The sequence below is a fragment of the Cynocephalus volans genome, chromosome 8 (assembly GCF_027409185.1).
Source record: "Cynocephalus volans isolate mCynVol1 chromosome 8, mCynVol1.pri, whole genome shotgun sequence".
In the NCBI taxonomy this organism is placed as follows: Eukaryota; Metazoa; Chordata; class Mammalia; order Dermoptera; family Cynocephalidae; genus Cynocephalus; species Cynocephalus volans.
In genome coordinates, this window is record NC_084467.1 from 31,414,716 (window position 1) to 31,431,028 (window position 16,313).

A 16,313-nucleotide genomic window follows, 5' to 3' on the forward strand; every position below is an offset into this window, starting at 1 on the left:
TGTGCCAGCCACCGCCTCTGTGCTTTATACATAACTCATTGAATCCTACAGCAACCCTACGCTGTAGGTACTACTATTATCTTCTCTTAACAGATGAGGAAACTGAGGCACGGCGAGGCTAAGAAACTTTCCCAGGGTCATACAGATGTGGGGTACCCAGAGTTTAAACCCGTGTTTAGGGTTCACAGTCCACGTGCTTAAGCGTTACCTGTATGTGTACGCGCGTGTGCGGGGGACGGGGGCGGGGTCGTACGGGCAATGTTCTAAGTCACGTCGCTCACCCAATCAAAGCTGTCATAAGACTTCTAGCTAGGCACCAAGAACTCACTAAAGGCCATGCCTTCTTTAAAGCGGTCACCTAGCGAACGTCACTTTACCGACAGTTTGTGTCCCCAGAGGTCAAGGCCGAAGAGCGCGCAGGCGCACATCACTGGGCTTGGTTTCTAGGCTTTCGGGGCGAGGCGGCGGGGCAAAGGTCGGCTCCCGGCGTCGCGGCGTAAACGTCGCGCTGCGGACATTCTTTGCGGCAGGCATCCTTTGCGGCAGGCATCCGCGTAGCAAGCCGGTTGTCCTGAAGCCGCGGCCAGTGAGGAGACAAGGACATTACGCCGTGACGGTAGGGGCTGCCTTTGTCTATGCGGCAGTTTAACCTAAGGGGTTTCTTCCGAGCTCTCCAACAGATTTCCTGTTGGCTTGCTGGGTGTCCGGTTCTCCCAGGCCCCAACTCTAGGCGTGTTCTCTGCGTTCCCAGGCCCCTTCACCCACACGGCCAACGTCACTGAAGCCTGGAGACCGCACCTCTCTCCGCCCTTTCCAGCTTTCTGCAGGACTAATGCGTTGGCCTTCTGTTCTTGACCTAAAGACCACATTCCTTATCCCAGCTTTCAGGGCCCCGCGTGATTCCGGCCCCGGCTACCTCTTAGCTCATTCTTCCAGTCATGCACTTCGCGCTCCAGCCGTTCTGAGGCCCCATAACATACCCAGCACCTCCGGCTGTAACGTGTGCCCTTGCCCACGGATCTCCACTCGGAGAGCTCTTAACCTATCTTAAAGGCATTCTCACGTCTTCTGGGCAGAGTTGGCGCTTCTTCCTTCGAGCTCTTACCCACTCGTGTTGCTTCCAGGGGCTGCTTTTCGCTCCCCAGTGTGTGTGTCGAGTGCTTACACTGGAGCTACCGCTTTGCCTTCCATCACAGTGCCTGGAACGTAATTACCCAGTAAATGACTGAAAGAATGGGAAGAAACTTTAGAGATTAAATGCACTAGTAAATCTGCTATGCGTACACAATTATATTGACATTTGTGTGTGTGTGTGTGTGTGTGTGTGTGTGTGTACGTGTACTTTTATCCAGTCTTCTTACGCAGGTTTTCTTTGGTATTATTGTAGTCTCTTTTTTTCATGTAATGTGTTATTTATTTGTCTCATATATTATCCTTTTTTCCCAATGGCTGTCATATTCTACTAAATGGGTACCAGGGTTTAATTACCCATTTCTTTATTGTTGCACATTTAAATTGTTTGAAATTCGTTTTTTCGGCAGTTACTGAGCCTGTACTTAGTCCCTGCCTTCAAAGCACTTATCTAATAGGGGAGAAATAAATGGTCCGTTACGGTGGTGTGCAAAGTACTGCAGTGAAAGTTGAGGGTGCTGTAGGAACACAGAAGAGAGATACCAGATTTAGGAGGACTTCGCAGAAGTGTCATCCAAATTGATATGGAAAGAATGGGTAGAAAAATGTAAAGAAATGTTTTGTGGTTATGCTTTTTTCTTCTTTTCAGTTATTTTCTTCAAATCTCTTTCAAAGAAATTGAGATTGTTGAGTCAAACATAAACACTTTTTGACTTTTGATTTATCAGTATAGAGATTTTTCTGCATTGTTCTTTTTTTTTTTTCTGGTTTTCTTTCCCTTGAGTTTTGTGAAAGCACAAAAATTACTCATCTGCGCTGGCCAGTTAGCGCACTGTGGTGTTATAACACCAAGGTCAAGAGTTTGGATCCTCGTACTGGCCAGCAGCCAAAAAAAATTTTTGTGTGTGCTCATCTGCCATTAACTGTAAGAATCTAATGAAAATGTTTGGTGAGAGGAAATTTGGAGAATAGTATCAAACAGCTGTCTAGAGGGCTCTCATGACTAACTATCATTTTTTTCTTAGAATGCTCATTCGATTGAACTGTTATGGCTTTTTTTTTTTTTTTTTTTTTTAATTTTCCATTACAGCCATGCCTTTCTTGGATGTGCAGAAAAGGCTGGGCATTAACATAGATCAGGGGTTGACAATCCAAAGTGCTGAACAGCCATACAAGATTCCTGCTCGGTGCCATGCTTTTGAAAAAGAATGGATAGAATGTGCACATGGAATTGGTGGCATCCGGGCAAAGAAAGAGTGCAAGATAGAATATGATGATTTCAGAGAATGTATTCTTCGGCAGAAAACGGTGAGGAAGTGACGAAGGTGGGAACTTCCTTGTTTCTTTGGGGCTACTTTTAAGTGTTTTTAATTGGCAGAACTTTTGTGGTGAAACACCTTTTCTACTTAGGTGCTATGACAAGGAAGTTAAATGCCTTCAGATTTGAGGAGGGCCCATTGTTCCTCAGTATTCTTCCTGATCTTTTCCCAAATGTTCTTAGCATTGTACCCTGCTGTAGCCACCAGGTTAGAAATTGCATATGTGTGTATTTCCATTTTTTCAGTGGGCTGTAAAGCAAAGAATATCAACCAGCTTCAGATATTTGTCCTTGAAAAATCTCTGGGTGAAAATATTTCAGATTCATTGAACCCTCATTGGAGAAGAGGTTAAACCCTGCAGATTTATTACATTGAACATTATATGACAATCTCTGGATTCATTTCTACTCTGAGGATGATTGAGGTGTTAATGCAGTTGTTTTAGGTGAACCTGACCAAAGGTGCAGGGAAAAAAATGATGTTAGCAGCATGGATCCCCCTCCTCAAGAGTTGAATGAATTGTACAACATATAGACCCCTGTTCTCACCCATAGAAGAAGTGTTTGGGTGTGGGCTATCATTTTGCCTATTCCTGTGCTCCAGATATAACACATAGAAATGTTTTTTTTACTCCCAACTTCTTGGAGTTTGGGGAGACAGTTTGGATTTTCAGTTAAATTTATATAGCAAACTTGTCTGGATCAAAATTTTAACATTTCTTACCTCAACATCTGCTATTGGCATTTGGATAAAATGAAGCCAAATTTGTGAGGAATGAGGGAGTGTCAGGTAATAATATTGTACTGATCTCTGCAGGAATATTGATCATGGGTGAGTAATATTTTCTTTTTATTTATTTATTTATTTATTTTTGCTGGCTGGACCTCGGTGTTACCAGCTCCACGCTCTAACCAACTGATTACCAAATAAAGTAACCAGCCAAGTGTTTTTTTTTTTTTTTCTTTTTTGGCGTCTGGCTGGTACAGGGATCAAACCCTGGACCTTGGTCTTATCAGCACCATGCTCCAACCAACTGAGCTAACTGGCCAGCCTAGGTGAGTAATATTTTAGTATTACTGAGGGACAATGGTTGGGTCATGGTTGGCCATTATGGGTCATAGTTGGCTATCTTCCAGCCATTTAGTTCAAAACATCTCTTAAGTTCTCTTTTGGTCCCCAGTTATTTTATTGCTCCAATTAAGATTTTACCTAATCTTGAAAAATTTATACCAAGAAGAGGCAATGTAGTGAGGTGGAAAGAACATTGGATTGGGAGTTAGGAGAGCCAGTTTCTGATATTGGTTCTGCTACCACTAGGTTTGTGACTTTGGGCAAATCACCTCCCCTTGGACTTGGTTTCCTTATCTAGAAAAATTAAAGAGTTGCCCTAAGGTCACTTCCTAATCCTATGAATTTATGAGTAGGTAAGTTACCATTTCAGAGGTACCCTAAATGACTAAGATACCTCCCCATAGATGAAGAAGCTAGTAAATTAGGGAATTAAAATCAAGTATTGTTCGAAGTTCTTAGCATGTAATAATGCATTTATTTCTCACGATAATCCTGCGAGTTAAGTTACTATTATTTTCCCCACTGTGCAATTAAAAATTTGAGGCACGGAAAAATTAAGGACATTGCCTAAACTCATATAGTTAGTAATGGTGGAGCTGGGATTTGAACCTGGCAAGGCTAGCTCCAGAGCCTGTGCTTTTACCTACGACACTAAGTGGTTATTGCTTCTAGCTCAGAGAAAGACTTAACATGGTGTTGTCATAGCTCAACTGTGCTACTTTTCTGTTGGGAGACTCTTTAATAGAGTAATGCTAAGAATATAGTCTTCTTAAAATGGTTAATGTTTATGCCAGTATTTAGGGTTTTTTTCTACTGAAGTTATATCCAGACTGTTCTTTAAGGTTAACAAGATATTTAACTAAATATGTGAACTCTTCATGCCCTTTGGGAAAAGTTAGTCATTCGTTAAAGAATACTTATGGGAGCACCTATTATATGTTGGGAACTATTCTAGGCCCTAGAAATATAACGGTAAGTAAAATAGCAAAAAATTCCCTGACTTCATGGAGCTTCTGGTCTAGTGGGAGGAAGGGCAGGAAATTAAATAAACAAGTAAAATATAGTATGTCAGTCAATGATAGGTGTGGTGGGGAAGATAAACAGGAGAATGATAGAAAGTGTGGGGAGTGGGAGCTAAGTGGGTGCTGTTTTAAATCAGGTAGTCAGACTTGGAGCAGAGACTTAAAGAAGGTGAAGCACATAGATTCAAGGGAAGAATGTTCAGATCAGAAGAAACAGCAAGTGCAGAGGTCCTTGAGCTGCAATGGAGAGAGTTACAGGAGAGAAAGTTAGAGAGGTAGGCCTTGTAAGCCATTGTGAGGACTCATCTTTTTCTCTCAGTAAGATGGGAAGCCATTGAAGGGTTTTGAGCAAAGGAAAAATGTGATTAGGATTAGTAAGATATTTTCTGTGTCACAGGATCTAGGGGCCAGTTCCTTGTGTGGCTTTGACACAGTCTTATGTAGCATGGCTTTGATTTGTTGGAAGCAACCAATGGCCTGAGTAGAGAAGACAGAACTCATGGCTCAACAGTGACTAATGGCTGGGTACACATCAGGCCTTTGCTTCAGTATGGTAAAAAGAGACCTCACTTTGGCTGTTTCTCCTTCATTTGTACCCGCTGAACAGTCACCAGCAGCAGTGCCACTTTCACGTAGAGAGGTCAGGAATATATAAGCTGTGAGATTATGTTAATTATTAATATTTTTAAAGGTTTTAGTATGTACAAATATGCCACTTAAAGGTTTTTGTAAATATCTGCATTCCTATATATAGTATATTAAAAACATTTTAGTTATTAGTTTTTAAGGAGGTATTATGTATACCAGAAATTTATTTGTTAAAAAGCTTGGAGGGCTGGCCAGTTTGCTCATTTGGTTAGAGTGCAGTGTTATAACACCAAGGTCAAGAATTTGAATCCCTGTACCAGCCAGCTGCCAAAAAAAAAAAAAAAAAAATCTTGAGAAATGATTTCAAGTCAGTTCTTTAAAGATGTACTTTATTTAAAGATGGACTCTAGGATGAAAAACCTTCCATAGTTTAAAAATGAAACAAAAATCTAGCTGTTTTTCCAGTCCTCACTTTCTAGTGCATATCTCCTCCTAGCTTAAATGCTTTTTTCCTTTGACAGATGAGACGCATCAATACCATCCAGAAGCAGCGGGATAAGCTAATAAAGGAAGGAAAGTACACCCCTCCACCTCACCACTTGGGCAAGGAGGATCCTAGGCCCTGAGTAGAGCAGCTGCTGATGGCTGGAGGCTAATTTTTATGTTCTCTATTCTCACTGGAACGATTACTTATTGAAAACCTCTTTGTCAGAAGTGTGTAAATAAAAGATTGCTCCATCAAATTGGTTTTGTTTTCTCTTGGATCATACTTTTCTATAATGAGATTGCAGCTTATTTTTTAAGTTTGAAAAAATGCCTCTACTTGTGCGTAAAAAATTAGCATCTAGAGAATAACATTTTATGAATGCTTACTATATATGAAGTACTTTAAATATGTTAACTCATTTAAGAAGTTGCAGTATTCTTTAGTGCTTTAATTCTGATTTATTCTCCATAAAACACAGACTTGGGCTGGGAGGGGGAGGCAGTGGAGATAGTAGTTGTGTGTTTACTATAAGGTCTGTGAAGTCTAACTTTAAGGCTAAGAAGATGCCAAGTTTTCAGGTAATTTAGTTTTGAAGAAGCAAAATTTGCTATCTTGTATCAGTGGTATATTAGTACTTCTAATTAACATGTTTAGAAATGTGTTTTTGGAAGAAAAATCCAGATGTAGAAAGTATGAGCCTTAGAAGTTAATGTAATAGATGTTGAGAATATAATTGAAACCTCAGGTATCCTGTAACATTTTTTTCCCATTTCTTTTTATTGTGGTAAAAAACAAAATTTACTGCCTTCGTTGTTTGTAAGCATGCAGTTTAGTGATATTAACTGTATTCATACTGCTGTGCAACCATTGCCACCATCCGTCTCCAGAAGTCTTGTATTTATAAAACTGAAACTGTCTACCCATTAAACAGTAACACCCCATTCCCCTGCCCCCCACCCCCTAGCAAGCCCCATTCTACTTTCTCTTTTTTCGGGAGGGTGGGAGGTAGCTGGCCGGTACAGGGATCAAACCCGGGAGCTTGGTGTTATCAACACCACGCTCTAACCAACTGAGCTAGCCGGCCAGCCGCTACATTCTACTCAATGATTTTGACGCCTCTAGTACCTTATATAAGTGAAATCATACAGTATTTGTCTTTTTGTGACTGGCTTATTTCACTTAGCATAATGTCCTCAAGTTTCACCCATCTTGTAGCATAGGTTAGAATTTGCTTCCTTTTTAAGGCTGAATGATATTCCATAGTAGTTGTATACCGTATTTTGTTTGTCCATCCATCAGTGGACTCTTGAGTTGCTTCCACATTTTAGCTATTGTTAATCCTCTATGAACATGTGTGTACAGATACCTCTTCAAGATCCTGCTTTCAGTTCTTTTGAGTATATACTTAGAAGTGGAATTGCTAAAGCATATGGTAGTTCTATTTTTCATTTTTTGGAGAACCATCATACCATCAAAGTTCATGGGAAAATAGTCAAGGTTTTGGATCTGTGTACCAGCCAGCCACCAAGAAGGAAAAAAAAAAGTTCATGGAAAAATAGAATTAAAAGATAATACAAATCTTTCCATGAGTTTTTGAAGACCTCTGCATACTGTTTTTCACAGCAGCTGTGCCATTTTACATACCAACAGTTCACAATTCCATTTTCTCAACATCCTCGTCAATACTTGCAGTTTTCTGTTTTTCTGAGAGTAGCCATCCTAATGGGTATGAGGTGGTATCTCGTTTCAATTTGGATTTTCCTAGTGATTAGTGATGTTGGAAATCTTTATGTGCTTATTTGACATTTGTACATTTTCTTGGAGAAATTCAAGTTTTTTGTCCATTTTTGAATTGGGTTTTGTTTTTTTGTTGTTGACCTTCAGGAATTTTTTATATATTCTGGATATTAATCCTTTATCAGATATATAATTTGGAATTATTTTCTCCTATACCACGGGTTGCCTCTTTGTTTATGGTGTCTTTCGATTCCCAAGATGTTTTATTTTATTTATATTTTTGGTGGCTGGCCTGTACAGAGATCTTAACCCTCGACCTTAGTGTTATCAACACTGTGCTCTAACCAACTGAGCTAACTGGCCAGCCTTGATTCCCAAGATATTTTAATTTTCATGAAGTCCAATTTGTTTTTTTGTTGTTGTCGGCCTTTTGTGTCATATCCGTGAAATCATTGCCAAATCCAATGTTGTGATGCTTTTGCCCTATGTTTTCTTCTAAGAGTTAGGTCTTACATTTAGATCATGGATCCATTTTGAGTTAATTTTTATATATGGTATTAGGTGAGAGTCCAACCTCGTTCTTTGGCACGTCGATACCCAGTTTTCCCAGTACTGGTTGTTGAAGAAACTGTCCTTTTGCTATTGAATGATCTTGGCACCCTTGTTGAAAATCATTTGACCATATACACAAGGATTAATTTCTCAACTCTATTCTATTCCATTGTTCTATATGTCAGTCTTTATGCCACTGTAACACCATTTTGATTACTGTAGCTTTATAGTAAATTTTGAAAACAAGAAGTGTGAGTCCTCCAGCTTTATTCTTTATCAGGAATGTTTTGGCTCTTCAGGGTCCCTTTGAGATACCATATGAATTTTGGGATGGGCTTTTCTATTTCTGCAAAAAAAAAAAAAAAGGCATTGGGATTATTTTTCGCTTCCTTTCCCTTTTTTTTCCTTTTATTTCTAATATTGACAGATAAAGTTGTATGTATTTACTGTGTACAACATGATGTTTTGAAGTATATGTACATTGTGGAACAACTAAATCTAGCTTTAACATACATTACCTCACATAGTTACTAGTCATTGGGATTTTATTAGGGATTGCATTGTCTGTAGATCACTTTGGGGACTATTAACATCTTAACAATATTAAGTCTTCCTCTCCATGAACATGGGATATCTTTCCATTTATTTATATTTCCTTTAATCTCTTTCAGAAATGTTTTGTACTTTTCATTATACAAGTCTTTTTTATCTCCTTGCTTAAGTTAATTCCTAAGTATTTTAATCTTTTTGATGCTGTTATATATGGAATTGTTTTCTTAATTTTTCTTTCAGATTGTTCATTGTTAGTCCTGCAGCATTTTGAGTCTTAAATGTCTGCTATAGGGCTCGGATATAAGGTTGTCCTCAAATTAGAAGGTACATTGTGTTCTAGTCTGAAAATTGGAAGGATGGGATTTGGCATTTGATCAGGGCCCTGCTTATTCCTCATATTATAGGGCAAGTCTTTAGCCAAATAGTGTTTTCCCTAAACCCAATACTAATCTCTAATCAGTCACAATGGAGAAGCAAGCTGCAGCCCTTCCAGCAAGATCCTACACTGTGGCCCTGTGTTAGGTTGTTTTATTGTGCTCTATACACACAAACTTTTCTGAGTTTTTTAAAGTCCAAAACAGCATTCAGTGCATACATATTTTTGTAAAATCAGAGAGCCTAATTAGAAATGCCAGAGAAGAAAGCACAATATAAAACAAGGCTTAAAGTAGGTATATGTTCTTTCATACAGATATTTTTTGTTCCTGAGCTCTGAGTTGTGGAATGAAGAGAAGCCAAATCCCATTAGATTTATTTATTTAAAGGTAAAATATGAGTGAAAGAACACTTAATTGTGTTTATTGGAAAGCAGTAGTACCTTTACAGGATATCAAAAACCTTCAGTTACGTCAGATATCCATAAACAGCTCTGGCTCAAGCAGCCCTGTCTCTTGTCTTTGTATTTTTGGTGAGCTTTGTGCCTTGATTGCTTTTTTGATAAAGTAGTACAGAAATGTGAGTTGGTGAAAGTGAGAAAATAGACCTACTGGCTCACCTATGGCTTCTTCCAGGAGCCAGCTCCAACACCTCTGTTCTTTAAGCAGTTTGAATAAGAACAAGCAGAGTTAGACCTGTATCTTTTTGACCAGCTAAGTTGGTTCAGAATAGAACTGAGGTTGGTGGACAGGAGGAGCAGAAAGCTGTGAGGTCCTTTAAAAAAAATTTTTTTTTGGTGGCTAGCTGATACGGGGATCTGAACCCTTGACCTTCATGTTATAACACCACACTGTAAACAACTGAGCTAAGTGGCCAGCTCCCTTTAAAAGTGATGATTAAAAACTCTTGAGAACAGGCTGGTCAGTTAGCACAGTCAGAGTACGGTGTTATAACACCAAGGTTCGGATCCCCATAATGGCCAGCCACGAAAACAAACAAATAGAAAAAATCTGAGAGGTTGTCCAGTACCCAGGGCTTAGTACCTACCACAAGTACAAAGTCTGTTTCCAAGTCAGTCTCTACCTCTAGGCTGTAAGCTCCAAGAGAGCAGGATTATGTTTTATTTCCTTTCATACCCTCAGGGTTTAGCATAACCTCCCCATAATAGGTGCTCATTAAGTGCTTGTTGAGGGAGTAAACAAACACACATGTACACCGTAGACAGACACAGTTCAGTGTGTATAGCAAGAGTCCCAGGGAGGAAGCAGACACGGTACACACATACCTAAAAAGGAGATGCAATGCTGCATGTTTTACAATAGCCGAGGCAAAGGAGGCTGCTGGTAGGCAAGACTCTGTGGTGATGTGGGGTGTTGGAGAGGGACCTAAGAATGGGTAGAATCAGCTCAAGGGCTGAGTGGCCTTCACATGAACTGGTGAGGGGTCCTGGAAGTCAGGGGTGTTCTGCCTCCCCGTTGGCAATATTCAGGGGCTCCACTGTGGGTCTGGGATGTAGAACAAGGACTGCAGGGGTCAGAGCTAAACAGCTTTTTGTTCTGCCTATTCCCACTCCCAGGATTCTTGCTACCCTATTCCTTAAACTCCTGCTCATTCTTACAAATACTCTTGGACATATTTGTATTTTAACTCTTCGATTAACTGTGAACTTTATATGGACAAATTTTGGGTTTCCTTCCCCCACAAAATACCCATCTACTGTAATATTCCTACACAGTGGGCCCAGGAGAAGAAAGGCCATTTGCGCGCTGCCACCTCAGAGGCCCCTGGGAGAGGAAGTGATAGGGACGTGCTGCTCGTGTGGCTTGGATTCACCTGCAAGTGAGACCAGGTGCATTGGAAGAGCTAAAATTCAGGCTGCACAGGTTGCCCTGGGAGGGACCACTGCAGTGAGCAGCACCTTTTCCTTTCGATTGTAGACACATACGCTTTCTCTAATGATTTTTTCACTTATTTTTTAGCTTGAAGTACTGTGGGTATCTCTATTAACTACCTCAAAGTCCTTGGGGAATAAACAGAATATAAATAAAATGTAAATTTATGAGACATTAAGGGCTGCTTCAGGGTGCAGTAAAATAGCTGTAATGCAAAAATAGTCACTCTTACCTACCACACAGATCTTTGACAGAGGGGAGGGGCCTCTGGCCATCCACATAGTGAGGAGACAAGGAGCAAAGAGAGGGGTCTCCCAATGGACACTTGAGTCTAGAAAGGGAAGTGCATCCACAGAGAGATAAGGCTCTGAATCCAAACTGATGTTGAATGTGAGCAAAGACAGCACCTCCAACTGTGTCTACCATGACTTAACCTCTCTGTTCTGTTTCCTCTTCTGTAAAATAAAGAATATTTGTCTCATAGGTTGTCAGCAAATGTTACATTTTAGAAGGATTAACTGCTAAATGCAGTTACTTACCTTAAATAGGTACTTTGAATGCCATCTGTCATATAACTGCTTGATAAATCTTCATTGCTATTATTAGTATGCAGCTTATAAATATTTCACCTATTCAATTTACTCTTTAATGTCTAGATTGGAATATAAGGATATCTGTGGGCTCTCTAGAAAAAGACTGCCAACGGTAATGTGGGAATGTCTACAAAAAGCCAGCTACTGCCAGATGGTATGTAATGCTGGTGGTATTTCTAGGTGGTGGTGGCAATGAACGATTCTGATGGTGGGACCAGGAGAGGGAGAAGAACTGACAGGAGCCCACCAAAGTGCCCACTTGCCCCATCTCACTCCACCCATCTCCCCAGCCCCAGCTCCCTGGGATGGAGAGATCGTCACGCTGAATGAGTATGACATCTGAGCATGCTGTTCCTTGTTTTGCTTTTGTTCATGATTTTAAATTGTCTGCATATGATAAAATACTCTGTACCAATAAAAATAAATAAAATAAAAACTCAGAGAGCACGTTACTTGCTCCCTTGAGACAGCGTTGCCTGTTGCCCTTGCTGACTTCTTCCCTGTGCTCTGGAAGATGGGAACAGATCACTTGTTTGGCTTGTGCTTTTTAACCCTGACTGCCACAACTCAGTACACAAGGGAAAGCAGAGTGCTTTGGTGGCTATGTTTAAAAATTTTCATTTAACTTTTTTTGTTGTTGTTGGTAGCTGGCCAGTAAGGGGACCCAAACCCTTGACCTTGGTGTTACCAGTGCCATGCTTTGGCCAAGGGAACTAACCAGGTAGCCCTCATTTAACTTTTTAAATAGATTATTTATGTGGTTCAAAATTTAAAATATACAAAGGATATAATGAAAAATCTCTCCCAGCCATCCAGTTCCCTGCCCCAGAGGCTACCGGTGTTCTGAGTATCCTAGAGAGATTCTCTGCCTACACACACACATTTTCTTTGTCTTTTATGAACAAATGGTAGCAAATTATACAGTTCCTGCATTTTCTTTCTTCCCTTACTATATTTTCAAGAATGTTCCTAATCAGGTTCATGACTTGGAAGAGAGGGAGAATGATTCCTCTGGATTTAATGCTGAGGAAGTTTAAGTTCTGTAGATGTTTCAGACATTTTTAAAAAATTAATTTGACTTATAAATATTTATTAAGCACCCACTTTACCACAAGAAGAGAAACAAAGATACTCAATAACAGCCACCTTGAGGGATGTAGAAAGACTGCCTTCTGGGAATGTGAACTTCTGCATCAAATCCTTCCTAAAACTAGCCCTATCCTTGGATTTTACTTGTTTTTGTTTTTTGTTTTTTGATTGGCAAAGGTATCAAACCCTGAGCCTTGGTGTTATCAGCACTGTGCTCTAACCAACTGAGCTAGTCTGGCAGCTCCTATCCTTGGATTTTAAAGTTGTGTGAGCCGATAAATTACTTTTTTTGCCTAAGCTAATTCTGAATGGATTTTCAGTCACTGACTGTGAAAAGAGGGCCCATTGAATAGCAAATACATCAAAGTTGCCTCACTTTACACTTTGAGAAACTGAGGCATAGAAAGAGTAAAATAACTTACATGGATCAAACAGCTGTAAGTACTATAGCCAGGAATTGAATCTAGGTCTGGACTTCTACTTCAGATTACATAGAAGGCCTTGAGCTATGCTATTGTGATTACAAGAGAAACCTGGACAAAACAATCACATTTTTCCACGGGGCTTACTAGAAGTGGTATATGCAAGGAAGCCTTGATGAACTGAGTTCCAGAGAGAATTAATATGGGGAACAGAGAGCAGGTCAGCTTCCAGTTCAGGAAGTGGGCTCTTAGGGTGTGCTGCCTGCCATAAATGGGGAGGTATTGTAAGGCCAAGGAGAAATCAGCTGAGTCTAAGTTGACAGTATGGAATGGTAGGGCAGCTTGGAATCTGGAAGAACAAACAAATTGCCTGGCTCGACCATTCTGCCCTCAGCCCTGCTGCCTCCCCCCAATTTTGCTGAGAAGATAGCTGTGGAAGAGGAGCTGGTAAACATAAATAGTGTAGTTCTGCACATTCTTGGGGTAATTGTATTCTGGAACCCTGTCAGAGTTGATTCTAAAGATGAACCAAAAATATCTGGAAGGGCAACCAACCCCTTCCCAGCTCAAATTCTGACAAGATTTAAAAAATGCCAGCATTTGGAGAGGTTCGGAGTTGGGATAATCACAGGTAAAATCAATCTAATTAAAGTTGGGCACCCCAACTAAGCCCTACTCTAAGACAAACCTGAATGATCAGTCCCTCTGATTGTTAAAGGAAGGAGCTTCTACTTTTAGGGAAATAAAATAAGTACAATAATGTGCCATATAATGACATTTTGGTCAATGACAGACTACATGTACCATGGTGGTTGGAGCAATAGGCTAGGTGTTTAGTAGGCTATACCATCTAGGTTTCTGTAAGTACACTCTGTGATGTTTGCACAGTGAAGAAATTGTGTAACACATTTCTCAGAATGTGTCTCTATCATTAAGTGCTGCATGACTGTATGTACTTTTTTCTCTGCTGTTCTTTTATACACAGTATCTGGAATATATTATCAAATTACGAGACATGAAAAGTAGGACACCAAGATCAAGGCTTTGGATCCCCATACTGGCCAGCCACCAAAAAAAAAAAAAAAGAAAGAAAGAAAGAAAGAAAGAAAAAGAACAGAAATAGGAAAATGTGGCCTATAATCAATGGGGAAATAGTCAATAGAACCATTGTAAATATAAATAAATAAATGTATTATTATAAACAAAATTCTAAAACTGAAAAATACAATGTCTGAAATAAATTCATGGAATAGGCTTAGCAGCAGATTGGACACTGCAGAAGAAAGGATCAGTGGACATGAAGACAGGTTAATAAAAATGATCAAAACTAAAGCAGAGAGAGATAAAAATTGGAGGGAGAAGAAAAGAACAGAACATCAGTTACCCATGGAGTAATATCAAGAAGTCTCCATAGAATTGGAGTCTCAAAAGGAGAGGAAAGAGGGAATGCAGCATACAAAGTATTTGAAAATATTCTGAAAATGCAATTAAGAAAACCCATTCACAATAGCTTCAAAAAGAATAAAATATAGGAATAAATATAACAAAAGAAATTTAAAACTTATACTGTGAAAACTAGAAAACATTGGTGACAAAAATTAAAATCAAAACAAATGGAAAGATATATTCTTGGATCATAAGAAAAAAATGTTAATATGGCAGTACTCCTCAAATTGATCTACAGATTCAATATATCCCTCTCAGAACTCCAGCTAGCATCTTTATAGAAACTGACAAGCTAAAATTCATATGAAAGTAATAGGGACCTAAAATATGCAAAACAGTTTTGAAAATGAAGAGCATAGTTGGAGGACTCCCATTTCCCAACTTCAGAACTTACTGCAAAACAATAGTAATCAAAACAGTGTGGTATTGGCATAAAGATAGGCATATAGATTAATGGAATAGAATTGAGAGTCCAGAAATAAACCCATATATCTATGGTGAATTGATTTTTGACAGGAGTGCCAAGACCATTCAGTGAGGAAAGAACAGTCTTTTCAACAAATGGTGTTGAGATAACCAGATAGCCACATACAAAAGAATGAAGCTGGACCTCCTACTTACACTGTATACAAGTTAGAAGGTCTTTTCCTAGACCCACCTTAACACTGGATAAAGTCAAGTTTCCACAAGTTTAAGGAGAACTGCCTGCCAGAACAAAAATCAACACTTTTCAGTAAATAATAACAGAAGCCAGAGGCTCTACAACCTTTACCATTCACAATGTTCAGTATACAATAAACATGTATATTATAAATAGGAAATATGACCCATAATAAAGGAAAAAAGCAGTCAACAGAAACAGACACCAAGATGATGCAGAAGTTGAATTAGCTGACAAGGACTTAAAAGCATCTATCAAAAATATATTCAAGGACTTAGAGGAAAAGGTAGTCATAATGAGTGAATAGATGGGGAATCTTGGACAAGAAATGGAAACAGAAAAAGAACTAAATGACATTCTAGAACTTCAATATCTAAAATAAAAAATTCACTAATAACAAATTGGAGACAGTGAGAGAAAGGCTCAGTGAAGTTGAAGAGAGGTCAAAGAAGTGTACAAAGAGGGACAGCAGAAAAGCCAATAGAGGGAATCTCAAAATCAGGTTTCATGAAAGAAACCATAAGCAATAAGTATATATACACAACAGATTATATATACTGATCCTTTTGTGGTTCATAAGTATGATGATTGGGTTTTCACACTATTTTGTGAGATGTGCCCCCCTCTAAACCTTGTTATGACCTCTACACATTACCCATCTGATGTTAAAAAAAAAAAAGTGTGTTTACTGTATGACTCCATTTATATAAAATTCAATAACAAGCAAACTAACCTCTGGTGATAAACAAAACAATAATTGCCTAAGAGAGGATGGGGACTGAATGAGAGAGGACATGAGGGAACTTTCTAGGGTGGTGGAAATGTTCTATATCTTGATTGCAGTTGTGACTACATGTATGTACACAATCATCAAGTATTATGAAATGTACGCTTAAGAGCTGTACATTTCACTGTACTGGATTAACCTAAAAGAAGGCAGAAAAAAAGGAAGAGGGGCAGAAAAACAGATGAGATAAATAGGAAACACGTAACAAAATGGTATACTTAAGCCCAACCATATTAATAACTAATAATTAAGAAGTGGTACATATGTGGGTAAACATGAAAGGTAGCCTTTTTTCTTCTCTTTGTCTGAAAACTACTCTTTCTCTCACCCATCGCCCTTCTGTTTTCTGCCATGGGACAACACAGCAAGAAAGCCCTTGTAAGATGCTGGCCCCTCAATCTTGGACTTATTAGTATCTGGAACTGTGACCCAGTAAATTTATTTTCATTACAAATTACTCAGTCTCAGGTATTTTGCCATAGCAGCACAAAACAGTAAACAGCCAGCATGACAGAGACAGCATAGCAAGAGGAAGAATTTGCTATAAACTTTACCCAGAAGCTCATGGTGTAGAGAAGCTGCAGTCTTG

General features: G+C 39.3%; 1 protein-coding gene and 1 non-coding gene across 2 annotated transcripts; both read left to right on the forward strand.

The window, feature by feature from the left end:
- The first annotated feature begins 520 nt into the window (after positions 1-520).
- On the forward strand, positions 521-5,874 carry NDUFS5 (NADH:ubiquinone oxidoreductase subunit S5). Its single transcript, XM_063106646.1, has 3 exons — positions 521-616; positions 2,222-2,439; positions 5,653-5,874. Exons 2-3 carry the CDS (start codon positions 2,224-2,226, stop codon positions 5,755-5,757), a joined length of 321 nt encoding a protein of 106 aa, XP_062962716.1. The 5' UTR covers positions 521-616; positions 2,222-2,223; the 3' UTR covers positions 5,758-5,874.
- A 9,623-nt stretch (positions 5,875-15,497) lies between these two features.
- On the forward strand, positions 15,498-15,602 carry LOC134385421 (small nucleolar RNA U13). The gene has a single exon (XR_010024390.1). It is a non-coding gene; the product is annotated as a small nucleolar RNA U13 (small nucleolar RNA).
- Positions 15,603-16,313: the final 711 nt, after the last annotated feature.